At 42.0% G+C, this 19,530-nt stretch overlaps 1 protein-coding gene across 14 annotated transcripts in view; it reads right to left on the bottom strand.

Annotated features, from left to right (window-relative positions):
* Positions 1 to 19,530, bottom strand: part of LOC140195483 (sickle tail protein) — a 696,918-nt gene that overhangs the window by 122,400 nt on the left and 554,988 nt on the right. For 12 of the 14 annotated variants that reach the window (XM_072253835.1, XM_072253840.1, XM_072253833.1 and 9 more), the window contains one exon: positions 12,432 to 12,525. In XM_072253835.1, the coding sequence (XP_072109936.1) occupies positions 12,432 to 12,525 (94 nt within the window). Of the gene's footprint in view, positions 1 to 11,091; positions 11,247 to 11,266; positions 11,371 to 12,431; positions 12,526 to 19,530 lie in introns of those variants that run through there. The other 2 variants (XM_072253846.1, XM_072253845.1) reach the window with 2 other exon arrangements.

Raw genomic sequence — 19,530 nt, 5'->3', positions numbered from 1 at the left:
CAACCAGGCGAGAGGACCAGTGGCGTTCTTCTCCCATAACCTTCAAGGCCCTGAAATTCGGCACTCCGCGGTGGAGAAAGAGACCCAGGCCATTGTGGAAGCTATTAGGCACTGGAGGCACTATCTCGCCAGCAAAAGGTTCACTCTGCTAACTGACCAGCGCTCAGTCGCATTCGTGTTTAATAACCAACAGCGGGGCAAAATCAAAAATGATAAAGTTCTGAGGTGGAGAATCGAACTCTCCGCCTACAACTATGACATCATGTACAGGCCTGGGAAGCTCAATGAGCCTCCGATGCCCTATCCCGGGGAACATGCACCAGCGCGCAGATCGATCGGCTATATGCCCTACATGTAGATCTTTGCCACCCGGGGGTCACCTGGCTTTTCCACTTCGTGAAAGCCTGGAACCTGACTTACTCCCTTGAGGAGATCAGAACGATGACCAGGGACTGCCAAGTCTGCGCAGAGTGCAAACCGCACTTCTACCGACCCGAAAAGGCACCACTCATCAAGGTCACCCGCCCCTTTGAGCGACTGAGTGCTGACTTTAAGGGCCCCCTTCCCTCCACCGACCGCAATGTGTACTTTCTTAACGTTATCGACGAGTACTTGCGGTTCCCCTTCGCCATCCCCTGCCCCGACACCACTATCACGTCAGTTATAAAAGCCCTGCGCAAGCTCTTCACTCTGTTCGGATACCCATGCTATATCCACAGTGACAAAGGGTCCTCGTTTATGAGTGACGAGCTGCGCCAATACTGGCTAGGGGAATTGCAACCAGTAGGACCACGAGCTATAATCCCCGGGGGAATGGACAGGTAGAGAAGGAGAATGGCACAGTGTGGAAAGCCACACTCTTAGCCCTCAGGTCAAAGGGACTGCCGGTCTCCCGCTGGCAGGAGGTCCTTCCTGAGGCACTCCACTCCATCCGCTCCCTGTTATGTACAGCCACTAATGCCACCCCTCATGAGCGGCTCTTTTCATTTCCCAGAAAGTCGACCACTGGGACCACCCTACTAACTTGGCTGACGTCCCCGGGGCCAGTGCTGCTCCGGAAACATGCGAGGAGCAATAAATACTCCCCGATGGTCGAGAGGGTTCACTTACTTCATGCGAACCCCCAGTATGCCTATGTGGTTTTACCTGATGGGTGGGAGGACACGGTCTCCATCCGTGACCCGGCGCCCGCAGGAGAACCGGGCCCCTACCCTGAACAGTCCGTGGTGACTATTGACCTCATACCCACCAATATATGTACCCACGAGACACTGCGTACTCCATGCCGTACACACAGACACCACACGACACTCCCATACCAGGTGTGACGCACACGCACGAGGGATTACCAAGGCCTAACGTGCTAGCACCTCAAGTCAGGCCAGAGCCAGCACAACCGCCATCGCCGATGCAATCTACGTAGATCACAACGACGGACTCGACCACCTGATAGACTTGACCTGTAAATATACCTGTTTAAATATTGTCAGTCACTTCACCCCGCGGGACTCTTTTTTAAAAAAGGAGGGGTGAATGTGGTAAACCATATATGTGTTGTAACTGGGTTAACTGTCTGGACATGCCTCTCTACTGACTGCCCCTGTGGCTGCTCCCGCAGATTCCTGAATAAAGGTGATTTTGCCTTGCCCTTCCCCCTCAGTCCAGGGGCAGACACACAGCATGGAGGTCGTATTGTACAGCGAATAAAAGCCTTTCAGTATTTTACCCGACTTCAGTCTTTTGGAGTAATTGAAGATGCTTCACACCTACCACCTTGTAATTCATTCTCCCCTCCCCCACCTTCTTGCTCTAACATTTCATCTTCCTTTCCAGTCCTGATGAAGTATCTCACCCGACGCATCGATAGTTTACTCTTTTCCACAGATGCTGCCTGGCCTGCTGAGTTCCTCCAGCATTTTGCGTGTATTCCTTGGATTTCCAGCAACTGCAGACTTTCTTGTTTTTCTTTTCCATGCTATTTTGTGCAAGTCCAGAATGTCAAATTTATTAAAATTAGATCATATAGTCCACTTGTTGTTATAAAAGCCCTTCAAAAGCAAATTTCTTTTGGGATAAAGTATTCCACCAGTTGCAATGAGTTTCTTACAAACTAATCTCTTGCTTGGATGTGAATGGCTGCATTGTGATTGCCCTAGTAAGTGAAAAGTCATATTCCAAAGATTTGTGCTTTTTCATAGACCATAAAACCATATGACATAGGAGCAGAATTAGGCCGTTCAGCCCATTGATTCTGCTCCACTATTCCATTCTGGCAAATTTATTATCCTTCCCAACCCCATCTCCTGCCTTCTTCCTGTAACCTTTGATGCCCTGACTAATCAAGAACCTATCAACTCGTGCTTTAAATATTCCCAGTGACATGGCCTTCACAGTTGTCAGTGTCAATGAATTTCACAGATTCATTACCCTCTGGCTAAAAAAATTCCTGCTTATCACTGTTCTAAATAAACGTCTCAGTTTTGTGAGGGTGTGGCTTCTGGCCCTAGACTCACCCACTATAGGAAACTTCCTCTCCAAAGCCACTCTATCTAGGCCTTTCAACATACGATAGGTTTCAAAGAGATTCCCCCTCATTTTTCTAAACTTGAGCGAGTACAAGCCCGCAGCATCAAACTCTCCCCATGTGTTAACCCTTTCATTTCCAGAATCACTCACATGAACCTCCTCTGTTCCTTCTCCTATGTCAGCACATCTTTTCTTCCATAAATGGCCCAAACTGCTCACAATACTCCAAACGCAGTCTGACCAATGACTTATAAAGCCTTAGAACTACATCCTTGTTCTTATATTCTAGTCCTCTTGAAATGAATGTTAACATTGTATTTGCCTTCCTTACCAACTGACTCAATAACCAAGTTAACCTTTAGGGAATCCTGCACAAGGACTCCCAAGTCCCTTTGCACCTCTGATTTTTGTATTTCCTCCCCATTTAGACAATAGTCTACACCTTTAGTCCTCCTACCAAAGTACATGACCATACACTTAGTTACACGATATTCCATCTGCCACTTGTTTGTCCATTCTCTCAATCTGTCCAAGTCCTTCTGCATAGTTCCTGCTTCCTCAACACTACCTGCCCCATCCACCTATCTTTGTATAATAAAAACATAAGAACATAAGAAGTAGGAGCAGGAGTAGGCCATCTGGCCTGTCAAAACTTCTCCACCATTCAATAAGATCGTGGCTGATTTGGTAATGGACCCTTCTCCGCCCACCTGCCATTTCCCCATAACCCTTAATTCCCCTACTATGCAAAAATCTTCCAACCTTGTCTTAAATATATTTACTGAGGTAGCCTCCATTGCTTCATTGGGCAAAGAATTCCACAGATTCACCACTCTCTGGGAAAAGCAGTTCCTCCACCTCTCCGTCCTAAATCTATTCCCTCGAATCTTGAGGCTATGTCCCCTAGTTCTAGGGCAAACTGCAAACATGGTCACAAAGCCATCAATTCTGTCATTCAAATCATTGACATATAACATGAAAGCAAGTGGTCCTAAAACCAACCCCTGCAGAACCCCACTAGTCACTGGCAGCCAGCCAGAAAATGCCCTCTTTAATCCCACTGTTTGCCTTTTGCTAATCACCCAATTTTCTACCTTAGGCTATTACTTTGCTAAGCAGCTTCATGTGCGGCACCTTGTCAAAGGCCTTCTGAAAATCCAAGTAAACAACAACCACTATACCTCCTTTGTCTCTGCTGCTTGTCATTTCCTAAGAGTTCCAACAGATATGTCTTTAAGAAAACTATATCAACTACTTTATCACATGCTTCCAAGTACTCCAAAACCTCATCCTTATTAATGGACTCCAACATTTTTGCAACCACTGAAGTCAGGCCACTGGCAACTAAATTCTGTCTCCCCCCTTTTAAAGAGTGGAGTAACACTTGCAATTTTCCAGCCCTATGGAACCGTTCCAGAATCCAGAACCTAGTGATTCTTGAAAGATCATTACGAATGTTTCCATAATCTCTTCAGCTTCTTCTTTCAGAACCCTTGGGTGTAGTCCATCTCATCCAAGTGACTTACCTATTGCCTACCTTCAGACCCCTTACCTATCCAAGCACCTTCTCCTTAGTAATTGCAACTAACTCACTTCTGCCCCCAGCACTGTCAACTTTTCTGGCACACTGATAGTGCTTTCCACAGTGAAGATTGATACCAAATACTCACTAAGTTTGACCACCATATCTTTGTCCCCTATAACAACCTTTCCAATGTCAGTTGCTAGCAGTCCGATATCCACTCTCGCCCCTCTTTTAGTCTTTATATATCTTAAAATCTTTATGTATCCTCTTTAATTAATGGTTAGATTACCTTCATATTTCATCTTTTCTCTCTTTATGGTTTCTTAGTTGTCTTCTGTTGGTTTTTAAAAGCATCCCAATCCTCCAACTTACCAGTAATTTTTGTGATATTATATGCCCTCTCTTTTCCTTTCATGCTGTCTTTGATTCCCCTGTCAGCCTTGGTTGCCACATCCTCCCTCTAGAATACTTCTTCATCTTTAGGATATATTTGCCTGTCCTTTCAATACAATGTGCATCCTTGAATGTTAAGCTCTGAACTATGATCTTCTTTCAGTCATGAATCAGTGATGCACACGTCATACCTGCCAATCTCTAATTGTGTTACAAGATCAACTACCTTATTCCATATATTGTGTGCATTCAAATACTGCACAACACCTTCAGTCCTGTACCATCACCCTTTTCAATTCCGCTACCATGCTACACTTCAAGTCATCCCACTGACTGCAATTTTGCCCTATTATCTGCCCGTCCACCCTCACGGTCTCACTACTTACTCTATCTACTTGAATACTAACTGCTCCATTCTCAGCTCAATCATTCCAGCTCCCAACCCCCTGCCAATTTATTTCAAACCCTCACCAACAACTGTAGCAAACCTGCTGCAAGGATATTGATCCCTCCCAAGTTCAAGTGTCACCCACCATTTTTGTACGTGTCATGCCTTCCCCAGAACTCTGTCATTGATGGTCCCAAGCCCAACCGTGAAAGGAGGAGGGTTGGGTATGGGTTTAGCAACCACATCCCATAAAAATCCAGTACTGTAGAAAGACTTGAAAGACTGGCCCACGGCAGAGGTCTCCAGTGAGCTGTTCTTGGTGACTTACACCCCACTACCTGTAATGGGCATAATGAAAGTAAGTAACATTTTCTCTAGAAGAGTTCCCAATGATCTAGAAATCTGAAACCCTTCCCACTGCACAAGCAGCTCAGCTACACAATCATCTACCAGATCATCCTATTCTTACCCTCACTGGCACGTGACACAGGTAGCAATCCAGAGATTACTGCCCTGCAGGTCTTGCTCTTCAGGTTTCTACCTAACTCCCTAAGCTTTTTTCTTCAGGACCTCCTTCCTTTTCTCATCTATATCATTGGTACCAATAAGTACGACAACTTCTGGCTGCTCATCTTCCCCCATTCGAATGCTGTGGCCCCCATCAGAGACATTCCTGACCCTGGCACCTAGAAGGCAACATCTGGATGTCTCTTTCATGCCCACAGAATCTGCAGTTTGCTTCCTTAACTATAGAATCCCCTATCTTACTGCATTCCTCTGCTACCCAACCCCCAGAGACCTGATGTGCTTTTCCCTGCTCTGTCACCCCCAACAGTAACCAACGCAGTATACCTGTTGTTGTGGGCAATAGCCTCAGGTATTCTGCACTGGCTGCCTTTCCTCCTCCTGATGGTCACATAATTCTACACCTTGGGTGTAACTACCTCCCTGTATATCCTGTCTATCAACTCAGCAGCCTCCCGAATGATCTGGAGTTCATCTACCTCCAGTTCCAACTCCTTAACACGGTCTGTTAGAAGCTGCAGCTGGATGCAGGTGTAGTCGTCGGGGACGATGGAGGTCAGAACAGAGAACAACTTCGAGATGCTCACCTGCCGACTATGCTGTTAGAATCTGGGATTGTTACAGTACAGGATGCAGCCAATCCCCTGTACGTTTCCATAAATAAAATGAAGTGAGGTAATTTATGCTTAAGGAAAACCCCAACGGATTTTATTAAACTCCAAAACCTGAACACAAAAGCATGCTAAAAAAATCATTTACGTCATTACGTCATTACATCAGAACAGGCTGTTAAAGTGAAGTGCCATCTCAGTGTCAGTGGTTGTGAATTATATATGTTTCCACCAATTACGTTACCCTTCAAACCCATAAGTTCTTTGTGTTACATGAATCTAGCTTGTCTTATGCTTTGGCTTTTTCCCCCGTGACTCTTTATTTTGCTTTCTGCATGAACTGAATTTATTGCAAATTTTCAGTATCTGCTGCTTCTCTAACGTAGGTAAAAATGCATTTGGGTAGTATAACATTCTGGGCAATTATGTATGTTTCCTTGGCCAAAAGTTTTATTGAGTTATAGTAACATCCACCAAGACTATACTCCTATAACGAAAGTAAATAGAGTCTGACTGAAAGGCAGTTGCAGACATTGTTAAGAGACTCAGACTCAGACAGAATTCCAGTATAATCTAAGGCCACAGGTATGTGACCTTCAGAAAAAACTACATCATTACACTTTGCAAATACATGGACCTTTTTCCCTCAACGTGGCTGTGGATTTGTCTGGGAAGAACTAGTGATGCCCTGCTGCATCAAGTTTGTAGCCAATTAGAGCCAAAAAAAAATTAAGCTTCCATATTTATTGCCCAGAACTTGTGAATATTTCTGATCAAATCAGTGCACTGCGATCAAAGGTGGCTCTGTTAGAGCAAAAACTTACTCTGGTTTACTAAATTCCAAAGCAGTTGAACATTAACACAGAAGCCTGAATACCAGAGTGATTGCAAGAGGTAGATTCCAGGCATTTACTGTGGCATTTCTGAAACTGCACACTGCTCCCTCAATCTTTCTTCCAAATGAAAGTTAGAGATATCTTTTTAACCTAAAACTGGTCAAGGTGATCAAATAGATTATGCAATAATCTTGAAGACCATTTCAAGATCAAGATTCAGTGTATACTTCAGGATTGAAATTAGCTAATGAAAAAAGTAACTCCTTTTAGGGAAAAAAGTTTCAAATTATGAGGGTAGGTATAGGTGGGAGAAAGTGAAGAAGGATGAGAGGGAAAGAAGGAACATTAACATGGGCCACAAATATGTACACTATTTTTGTCATGATAACATGATACTCATGCAGAGTGGTGATTGCTTAATTTCCATATATATCTCATCTTCACCAGCATTTAATAAAATTGATTGCCAAGCACATTCATGGAAAAAGTCTTTGAAAGACGTTAACACAAGGGCAGCCTAGAATAATCAGTGATGCCCGACCAGTCTTTGGTTCCGCATGTGTCTTCCTAACACTGTTTGCTTAAATGCCCTCTTTGTTCTCAAAGCTTTAAGGAAATGTGGCTCAACGACAAAAACTACATAACCCAACACTTCCATTAAATGTTCACATAACAACAGATATTCACTGGAGCAAATGAAATACTGCCCCACATGGAATAATTTTCAGCACAAAGCATGGCCAATACAGTTCTACAAATTTCACCTTCATAAATGGAATTTGCTTAACTTGCAGAGTCACTCTGCAATAAAGGGCAGAGCATTAAAAGCAGCTGGGCTTTGGAGCTTTGGAGCTTTGGTGAGAAGTGGGGTGAAATGTGACAGCAACATAATGCATACCATAAACGATGAAAAAAAAATCTTTCTTTGGTTGGGGGGTGCTGAGTCAGCACAAGCACTGGTCTCATACTCCCACATCCATTTCCAGTGAAGTTAATTGAAACATATTGTTTTAGGATGAATTTGGTTGGGAACAGTGTGGGGGGGGGAGGGGGGGCGGCAGTGGGGGAAGGAGAGTAAAGTAACAAACAAATTGGAGAGTATATTGGTTAGCTGCATCACAGCCTAGTATGGAAATACCAATGCCCTTGAATGGAAAATCCTACAGAACGTAGTGGATATGGCACAGTCCATCACAGGTAAAGCCCTCCTCACCATTCAGCACACTTACACAAAGCATTGTCGCAGGAAAGCAGTATCCATTATCAGGGACACCCAGCACCCAGGACATGCTCTCATCTTGCTGCTGCCATCAGGAAGAAGGCACGGGAGCTTTAGGACTCGCACCACCCAGGTTCGGAAACTGTTCTTACCCCTCAACCATTATGCTCTTGGACCAAAGGGGATAACATCACTCCACTTCACTTGCCCCATTCATTGAAATGTTCCCGCAACCTATGGACTCGCCTTCAAGGACACTTCATCCATATTCTCGATACAGTATTTATTGCTTATTTGTTTATTATTATTTCTTTCATTTTGTATTTGCACAAATTGCACACCGGCTGAACACCCAGGATGGAGTGATCTTTCATTTATTCTATGACAACTATTATTCTATTATTGAGTATGCCTGCAAAAAAAAAGAATTTCCTTTTGGTATATGGAGACATATATGTACTTTGATAATAAATTTACTTTGAACGTTGGAATCAGAATGAAAGCTATCTCCCAATAACTGTCCAAAATAAACTGCTGTAAAATAGAAGATAGAAATCTGCAGCACATTACAGGCCCTTCAGCCCACAATGTTGTGCCGACCATGCGACCTACTCTAGAAGCTGCCTAGCATTTACCTAGTTCATAGCCCTCTATTTCTCTAAGTTCCATGTACCTATCTAAGAGTGTCTTAAAAGACCCTAATGTATCCACTTCCACCACTGTCACTGGCAGCCCATTCCATGCACCCACCACTCTCTGTGTGAAAAACGTACCCCTGACATCCTCTCGGTACCTACTTCCAAGCACATTAAAACTGTGCCCCCTCATTTCAGCCCTGGGTAAAAGCTTCTGGCTATCCACACAATCAATGTTCCTCATCATCTTATACACCTCTATCACGTCACCTCTCATCCTCCTTTGCTCCAAGGACAAAAGGCCAAGCTCACCCAACCTATTCTCATAAGGTACACCCTCCAATCCAGGCAATATCCTTGTAAATCTCCTCTGCACTCTCTCTATAGTATCCACATCCTTCCTCTAGTGAGGTGATCAGAACTGAACAGAGTACTCCAAGTGGGGTCTGACCAAGATCTTATATAGCTGTAACATTAACTAGCGGTTCTTGAACTCAATCAGCACACTATCTGTGTCCTCTGGTCCTAGACTCCCCCCTGTAGGAAACATCCTCTCCACATTAACTCTATGTATCCTCTGTTCCTAATGTACTAGAGATGCACTGGAGGTACCTAATAAAGTGGCCATTTAAGGCATGTTCATGGTCTGTAGCTGCTGTCGCCCAACCACTTCAAGGTTCAACATGTTGTGCGTTCAGAGATGCACTTTTGCACACCACTGTTGTTATGCGTAGATCTTTGAGTTACTGTTGCCTTCCTGTCAGCTTGAACCAGTCTGGCCATTTTCCTCTGACCTCTCATTCACAGAACTGCCACTCACTGGATGTGCTTTGTTCCTTTTCACACCATTTTCTGTAAACTTTAGTGGCTGTTTCGTGTGTAAATCCCAGGAGATCAGCAGTTTCTGAGATACTCAAACCACCCCATTTGGCACCAATAATCATACCACCATCAAAGTCCTTAGATCACATTTCTTCCCTCTGTGATGTTTGGTCTGAACAACAACTGAACCTCTTGGCCATGTCAGTATGTTTTTATGCATTGAGTAGCTGCCACGTGATTGGCTGTTCAAATATTTGCATTAACAAAGTGTACCTAACAAATGGCCATTGCGTGTATATACAGAGCTATAGAACAGGGACTGGGAGATAGGAACCATCCCTAGTCTGTGATGGCATAGCTTGAATCTGATTTTTGTCTTAAAAATAGAAGCACAGTGACAGGTTTGAAAATAACCCTGGCCGGGCAGGATAACATTTTTTTGACCTTCAACAATGACTCAGCAAATCTATCAAATGTACAGGAGACCCACAGAGACAAGGAAGGCTTTAGCTTTGATCTGAGCTGAGCCAGTGGAACCTCTCCACTGCAATTCAGCTCAGTACCACCTCATAGTATTACAGTTTATTTAATTATGTTCATAAGATCCATATTTCATTGTGTTATTCTGTTTTGGACATCAATAAATATGAGTAATCAGGAACACATTTTGCAATGCAAAGGGGGGAGAAAAGACTATATGACAACACTGCTGATAAACCTGTGGTGGTTGTTCAAGGGAGTAATTGTGTTTAATGGTGATCTCCAGTGGTTGAACAGCTGGTTAAGTTTCAATGGCAAAACCCAGGCTTAAATGACGCCACGCCAGGGAAATCAATACTGAGATTCAGAACAAATCTCAGTCACATCAGAAAAGCACCTGAGTAAAACCTTTGCCTCTGCGCTAAAGTGTTTGTGACAGCAGAAATTTGAAAGTCGTCCAGCAGGGGACTGGGGGAAGCAAGCTTAGAAGACAAAGAGAGGGAGAGACATTAATCTCATCATTTTAACACTTAGGTTTACCAACGCAGAATTCCTGTCAACACCACAAAATTTTAGATAAATTGGGTCCTCACTCAATGCTCGGTAGAGAGCAGCGACATCACAGCAACCCAGAATGCTTTCACTTTCTCATTCAGTGTGTTGTGAATGAAAGTTCATCCATCAATTCAGCATATAATCCTTTAATTCTATATTCTTTCTGCCATTTGTTCAAATGTCACTGCTCACCAACAATTGTTCACTATTTCTCACAGAGCTACAGATTGACAGCAAAACAACCTTTTCTGTTTATGTCTGAGTTATTGATTCATATCTTGTTGCTAGAAAACTGCATATCTCCTTGGAACACCAGATGACAGAATTGATTATTGGAGAGGCAATTTAGAAGAAATTACATTAAACCAGATCAGAGATCTTCATGCTAACTATAATTTATTTTCAGGTCACAGTGATTTCCCATGCAGCTTCTGAGAAAATCTGCCCTACCGCTGTGCCTGTCTGAACACAGAATGCAATTTAACTACACTTATTTAACTTCCCCACCCCTTGGGCACAACACTTTACAGCCCTCTTGTTAGCAACAACTCGGTGTAAGTTTATAACCACACGTACCTTCACCAACCGACATCTGACTAAATCTTCATTTTAAATAGACTGCAGATGTTTGTTTTAAAGCATTTGTTCTCTCAGAGCAGGGCGGCGTATGAGTAGGTTCCAAAAATACATTCTGGAATGTTCCTTCAGAAAAACACTGATCTAGGCTGAGGAGAGTATGCAGAAAACTCACCTCTGAGGCTGGAAGATGGAAGCACTTCACTGCTGCTTATCGCAAAAGCAAACAAGCACAGAGGAGGGAGGAATGATGTGATTACAGCCTGGAAAGAGCTGCAAGACCACACCTAAAAATCCATTGCTGAACTCATTTAAAAACACAGCCAACCAGCTCAGACTGCTCCACATGTTTCTATCTGGCAAGAAGTACCAATGCAAGCAGTATCTGAGAACACAAGAGCATTTGTGAACTCAATACATATTGATGTAATCACTTTGGATTTTAATGGAAAGAAAACCTGTGTGGACTACTGCTGGGTGTACTAAAGAACCTCCAATCCAGTACAATCACCAAGAACAATGTAGTGACTCATCCTCAACTGAGTTTTAGTAGGCATTTCTTTTTGAAATAGCGAAACTGCTAACTGTACATTTTAACACAGTTATGACATTGCTGCATTTAGCTGAGTTCCCACATAGTTTAGATTAAATACAACAAATTAAAAGAATTCAGCAAGGCTAAATAATGCACTCCAGCAGCTATTACACTGCTTTGTATCTTGGGTGGCATTGCATCCCATAAATAACTTACTGCAAATGCATCAACCGAAATTTCACCAGCTTGACAGGTATAGTTAGTAAAAATTCTACTTGAGATTACTATTACATTTTAGGTGGCTAATCTCATAATCGCTGCAGTTAGAGCAGAACTAGATACACGGCTAACAATGTTTTTTAAATGAGAGAATTAGAACCAATTTTAAATAATTAGTATCAAAAACAAAAAATAATAATCCCATGAAATCAGTATTCACAGAAAAGGCAAAAGCAAGTTTCAAAACTGTACTACTTCTGCACAATAGCTTCCTAGTTTTTTTTTAAAGTTATACAACCCAGTGAGTTACTCACAAAAGACCTGCTATCATTATCACAAAAGTGGAACCATGTGCTGAGGGGCTGATTTACACACTATCTGCAGGATGGAGAAAGATCAAAGACTCAAGGTACATTTCTACATTGTTCAGTCAGCCATTTACACATAAATTCATTTTTGTGGAAGTCCACAGCCAATTAAAAGATCACACTACCATCATTTGATCAGTTAATGTTGAACTAAGGATAACAAATACTTCAAATACACACACATACATATAAAATCTTATATGTACATTTGTACTTACTCTTACATCGCCATTTAAAGTCCTTGAATGGCTTAATGAGATATGAGCAGGATCCTTGTGGTAAACCTTCAATAGTGCACGGTCTTGAATGTTCCTAGAATCAAACACATCACTTATTACAGAAGAAGACAACAGCACAATTTCTACTTTTTTCTCTGATGACATATCAGATCAGCATCTCAAAGGTGATACAACCTTTCTGTCACAAAGATAACTTGCCACCAGAAAAGGTTTTATTAGATATCAATAATTCCGTGGCTGTGAAAACTCAATTCAAAATAATTTTTCACCCGATCAATCGTGTAATCTAATTAGATCTACTTGATGTCAATGCCTACAGTAAGCAGACTGCAATTATTGGCAGGCAGTTAATAAACAACACAAATAAAACACTTAGCAGTAATTGGGAGGCATAAACTACTGCTTACATCAACACAAACCTGTGAAACTTCTGAGACCTCCACAACCTAATGATGTGAAGAAGCACCAGAATACATATTGTTAAAATTCCAGCTTGAGGAAGCACATGAAGCTCCTAAATTTCGATTGCAGAAGGACAGCTAATCTGACACAGTGCCAGAGTGACCCATTGTATTTTGATCATATTGAGTAAATCTGCCAATTAAGGAAATTGGAAGAAAACATATGAAATGTATATTTTTAATATTGTAAGAAGCACCCTGTGTAAAAGAATTGAAATTTAAGAGAGAATGATGGCTGGAAGTGCAAATTTGAGTGGCCCCCCAACATCGCACAATGCCACATTGTCTTCAGTCTCTTCACTGCTGTGCTCAAGCAAGCATCAATTTCTGAGGCTGCTACACACATAATCCTACTAAAAGTCACACCACACAGATTCAAGGTCCCATATTCACACATTAACAATGTTGCCATTGCACGAAGAATTACTACAAAATTAATTATTTGAGAGACAAAGAACTATTATCAAATACAAAATAGTTACAAAAAAAGTCACATTTTGTTTAAAAATACTAATTTTCCTCACAGACAATGATGTTCACATTCTGTACCACAAAAAGAACATTATAAGTAACAATGTTTCATTCTAGCCATAACGTTGGAAAATGCCTCGTTCGGTATTTTGGTATAAAGCATTCACCAGATCTTGAAACTTATCCACTGTTTGGAAACAGCCTCGTTATTCTATATGTAGTTACCACTTACATACGAGCGCTTCTATTTTAAACAGCAACTCAAAAGCATTTTAGTTGCATTTAAATTCACCAGATTTGCCACAGCCAAAACTAGCAATCATCTGGGAACTCCTTTAAGAATCTGTCTTGAAGACAAACGTATTTCCATCTACTTTAACCACAGTGCCTGATTTAAACTTATAAGCAAGTGAATCCCTGATAAAAAAAAAGTGGGTTTAAAATGTCCACAATGATCACTTAGTAAGTAAATTAACCGTAAAATTATAGGTTTAGCCTGCACATTCCTCCTTGAGCATACATGTTGAATTAGAGGATTGCAGTCAATTATCTCCCAGTCAGTACAAGCAGTTACCTACGCTAAAGCTCTAGTGAAAAACCCAATTCTACAAAATACATCAAACACACAAACACAACCACATCCTGGTACTGAATCAAAGGCAGATGCCCCTTTTGAAAAATTGTTATGGAATAGACAAAATAATTCCATAAAACTCCGAACAAAAGATGTGGTAAATGGAAACCATTAAGCATTAAGGGCTGAATAAAAGTCTTCTTCAAACCTTGCAGGCAGAAATGCAACTTCACTGTATTTTTGAATTCATCTACATGGCATGAGCTATCTGCTATTGTCCGCCCCCATGCCCAAACATCAAGACGTGGTTGCCCCATTTCAAAGCATATAGAGTATGTCATGTGATGGATATTCATGAAAGTGGGTAGGCGCAGCTGATATCCCTTATTTATAGGATAATCAATGAATCAAGTAAGTCTTTATATCTGGTAGTTTCGTGCTCATTATTATTGAGGCTAGTTTAGAATTATAAATCAGGCTGTGGCTGTGAAATACTGAATAAGTCTAACACAATTTGTACAACAATAAAGCTACTTAAGTCCGCAGTAAAAAAAAACTTCTAATTCAGCTACCTTTAGAAGCTTTTCAATTTATACCTATTACCAAGTCTAGCCCAGTAACCCGCCAGGTTGTTACCCATCTTCTCTACTACTTACTTTAACTCTGCGAGATCTGAACTTTTATCTAAGTAGAATCAGAATCACCATTACTGACATGTCGTTTTGCAGCAACAGTGCAAAGATATAAATTACTATAAAGAAATAAATATTGAAAAAAAAATAATGAGGTAGTGTTCATAGACCATTCAGTTACATGATGGTGGAGGGGAAGAAGTTATTTCTGAATTGTTTATTGTGGGTCTTCAGGCTGCTGTACCTTTTCCCCGATGGTAGTAATAAAAAGAGGTTGTGTCCCAATGGTGAAGATCTTTAGTGATGAATGTCACTTAGTGATCCAAGTAATTGCTATTGCCCGGGTTCAACTATCCTTATGTTTTCTTGCTGAGCCTCTCAATTTTCGTGCTCCACAAAATTACCATAGCAACTTTGCTGCCCATACCCAAATCCACACTAAATCCTGTTCACCAACTACACTCGTATTTGTTGACCTGAATTGTCCTAGGCTCCTGAATGACTGCTAAATTGTCATCGACAAATTCAGCTCCAGCTTTACCCTCCATGAACTTTCTAGATATTTGCTCTTCCAACTCTAAAATCACGCTTTCATTATTGTCTTAGTCAAATACCTTACTGCTGTTACTGACAGCAGTACCTGCAAATTTGTAATGCTCTCTGCTTTTACTTCTGGTAAGGTGGTTGTGCACTCAGATGCAGCAACTTCTATGGGGCCCTAAAAAAGTTATTGTCTTTTTTAAACATATTTTTTAAGATCGCAAGCCTCTGCAGGATAGTAAGAACTTAGGACATTAAGGACATTAAGTACTGCAGGTCGACCGCGTCAGCGAGTTGCCCATTAGAGGAAAAACTGAAGGAGCTGTACTTGGTGTGGACTATGCTGCTGCCCGCCTCACAGAGGTGTTGGTGCGTGAAGGCAGTGTGCAGGCTAACAGTAAGTGATTGTCTTAGTTGTTTTTCTTGCGATCACGAGACCCTATGGGACATTGGTAGTGTGGAATGTTGCAAGTCACTAGTTTATTGGTGAGACAGACTGCAGAGAAGTCGCGTGGCCTCGGTTGTGGTGAGGACTGGGCCGCAAGGCGCCGTGTCATATGGTTGCAGCCATCCAGGGGAGTCTGTGCTGGAGCATCATGGCTGGCAGCGATGTTGTTCTCCAGTGTTCACTCAGTGGAAGACAAGCTGCATTGTGTTCAAATGTAGACTGCTGCAACATTCATAAACTCAGGGACGTGGACTTTGTATTTTTTTTGCTGACTATATGTTCACTGCTTATGTGCGCTGTATGTGCCTTGTGCTGTGTATGACTGTTGGTAATGTGTTTTGCACCTTGGCCCCAGAGTAAGGCTGTTTCACTTGGCTATATTCATGGGTATTCATGTATGGTTGAATGTCTTGAACTTGAACTTGGAATATCTCCTGAATTCCTTTGCCTGTTTCCCCTTATTTAATAATGACCTCACAACCTAATCTCAGGACAAAGCTTCTGAGGACAATCCAAATGCCACCTTCTTTACCCCTTATCTAACTACATCCTTGGAAGAGATCTCGAATGTTTTTCCATCTTGAGAACTGCTAACCAAATCTAAATCACGGTATGTCTTTGTATCTAGTTACAGCATTAGAAGTGTGTTGGGATGTTTTCTTATGCTAAAAGGTGTTAAATAAATCCAAAAGGATATCTGACAACCCACGGCCAACCATTGCAATCAGAGATGAAGTTGTTAAGTATACAGGAAATACATTGTGTAACTGGTGAAGTACCTTTCACTCAGGTTTTGCTTTTTCATCTCTTATGAAATTTTGCTGGTAATCTGAATAAAGAAAAACAAATTTCTTGTTCCCTGTATGTTATTCTGGGGCTTGCATTTTCTTTAGGAGTTCAATACTCCAAACCATTCTTGCACAGCAAGTTTTAGACAAAGTTACGGTTATCAGTCTGGGAGTGGCAGTGGATAAAGACAGGAAACAAGCTGCCACAGCAAGAGATTTGAAACATGCAACTAAGAGAATCAGCCTGCTGCGGATTTAGATTGGAAGTAGGCCAGACAGCAAGTAGTAGTGAGTGAATTATACTGTTCCAAGAGGGTAGAACAGTTCCAAGGAGAGTAGAGAGGCACCAAGATGCAAACAGGAAGGCAAGTGTTTATATCTTGATTAATACGATTGGCAAGTAGTTTGTTAGCCCAAAGCTGAGTGGCGGTGAGAGAGGAGGTACAGGGCCAGGTATAGCACTTGTCCCACTTGCAGGGATTGGTGCCAGGAGGGAGATCAGTGGATCAGTGGGGACAGCAGAGTGGACAGGGGAGTCACACAGAGACCAATCACTATGGAAGGTAGAGAGTGCGGTGAGGGGGGTGAGGAGAGGACAGAGAGGGTGAGAACAATGTGCTCAGTGGTAGAATCCTGTTGTAGATGGGGGAAGTTACAGAGAATGGTGTGTTGGATACAGAAGATCATGGGGTGGTAGGTAAGGACAAGGGAAACCCTATTCCCATTATCCTGGCAGGAGAATGGGGTGAGGGCAGATGTGCAGAAAATAGAAGAGATGTTGATGAAGGCAGCATCAGTGGTGGTGGAATGGAAACCCTGCTCTTTGATCAAAGAGGACATCTGGAAGAAAATGATGCTAACGAACAACGCACCCAGGGGTGACATCCTCCAAACAGTTCATGAAACTAGCTCTTTCACATCATCTTTTTCTTCCAAATGTGGTTCTGCTACTGCTGGAGCCTGTGATCTACATTTTACTGGTGTGTTTTCAGGCTGATTGAGCAGTCTGGCACTTTGCCGCCACCACGATGTTCAGTGAGGTCTTGAGTGAAGTGTGCATCCTCGAGGTCAAGAAGCGAGCCCATGATCGACTCCATTTCTCGCTGATTAAAGCATCAAGGAGATTGAAATTGAAGCAAGAGCGGAAGGCGAGTTGGTGTTCAGCGCCATATACCAGCGTCTTGCTCGCTGCTGCCGGCAGAAGGTGTCTGCATGTAACGGTTTCTCTCTCCCTCCCACTTCTCTCCCAGAGGAAGGTCCCTGCATTCAAATGATCTCTCTCTCTCTCTCCTTCTTGCTCGATGTTTTTGGAGTATGGTGCTGGAGTTCTGTGTCCTGGGCAGGATTTAATCAATGCAGTTTGTGGATTGGACGCTGTAGTTCACCTATGATGTGTTTCTGGTCGCTCCTTTTTTTTGTTGTTATCTTGGGCGATTCTGATTGGGACTGCCTGTAGGTAACGAACGACACAGCACTAGATCGAACTGAACTAAGCTGAACTGAATATGCCTGGACTCTTTCAATTTTGTGTTTTATATTCTGTGTTTTTTACTTTTTTTTGCGGTTTGTGCAACTTTTTTATTGTGAGTGTTGGGGGGGGGAGAGGAGGTCTGATGTTCTTTTTCTCTGATTTTCTTTGTTTCTTGGCCGTCTGTGGGAAGAATCATCTCAGGTTGTATACTGCATACATACTTGGACAGTAAATGGACTTGGAAGCTTCACATCTCAGATGTTCTAGAATCCTAAGAACAAATGCAGCACAGACACTGGAGCCGAGAAAAGGGAATAGTGGGAAGAGCTCTAATCAAGATAACTGCAAGATGTCAATGAATAGTCAGTCTCCAGAGATGAAATCCATCATCATCTTTTACAAACCTACTGACATTCACAGTTACCTTGACTATACCTCCTCCTATCCTGTCATTTGTAATGGATCTCACCACCATTTCAGGCACCAAACAGTCCTTCCAGGTGAGGCAGCGTATCACCTGTGAATTTGTTAGGGTTATCTACTCTACATGGTGTACCAGTTGCACCTCTTCTACATCGGTGACACTTGACGTAGATGGGGGACTGCTTTGCCGAGCACCAGAGAAAAGCAGGATCTCCAAATGGCTACCTATTTTAATTTGACTTCCCATTCTGACATGTCTATCCATGGCCTCCTCTACTGCCATGATAAAACCACACTCAGGTGAAGGAGCAACACCTCATTCCATCCTGGTAGCCTCCAACCTGATTTCTCTAACTTCCAGTAATTTCTCCAAACACCCATGACAATCCCCAGCTAACTTTTTTTCTGTTCCCCATTCTGGTTATTTTCTTACCACTTCTCTTCTTCTCACCTCCCTCTGGTGTCTTTCCAGCTTCCTTTTCTTTCATGGTCCACTGTCCTCTCCTATCAGATTCCCTCACTTAAAGCCTCTTCCACCTATCATCTCCAAGTTTCTTACTTCATTCTCCTCTCCCCCACCCACCCACCTTCTACCTCACCTGGTTTCCCTATCACCTACAAGTTTGTACTCCTTTCCTTCCCCTCCCCCATCCCCACCTTCTTTCTTGTTTCTGCCCCATCCTCTCCAGTCATGAAGTCTAAAATAGAGACTGCTCATTCCCCTCCAGATATACTTTCTAACTTACTGAGCTACTCCAGCATTTTCTATGTGTTGATCAAGATTTTCGGCATTTGCAAAATCTCATGTTTGTTGACACTTAAAGGTTTTAAAGCTTAACCGAATAAACATGATTTATAATATGTTCAATGCTAACAGAAAATTGAAGGTGTAATGTGAGAAAATTTCTGAACAAATGTAAAACTTTGAGTTGAGTTAAGAAATGCAAAGTATGAAATATTAGATGCAAATTCCAAAAGAAAACTTTTCCACAGAGAGTCAGGCTAAAGCATGAGAGGTAGCTGTTTCACACTGCTAGATGATACTATTTTTATTCAGTTACTTTGGCTACAAAGTATTTCTTGCAAGTGTAAATAGAGTATTGTAGGAGTTAAATACTAGATCAATATCAAAGGAAAGTCATAGTGCCAAATAAAAAAATCAATTGTTATTCTATTATTTCTAATCTTTTGAAGGTCAAACATGTGTTTCACATTTATAAAATAATGCAATTGAATTATGGAAAAGCTTTCATATGTAAACATGTAACTA

Source organism: Mobula birostris, chromosome 3 (genome assembly GCF_030028105.1).
Source record: "Mobula birostris isolate sMobBir1 chromosome 3, sMobBir1.hap1, whole genome shotgun sequence".
Taxonomy (NCBI): domain Eukaryota; kingdom Metazoa; phylum Chordata; class Chondrichthyes; order Myliobatiformes; family Myliobatidae; genus Mobula; species Mobula birostris.
The sequence above is the reverse complement of the archived record's forward strand: the minus strand, read 5'-3'. Positions and strand labels throughout refer to the sequence as shown.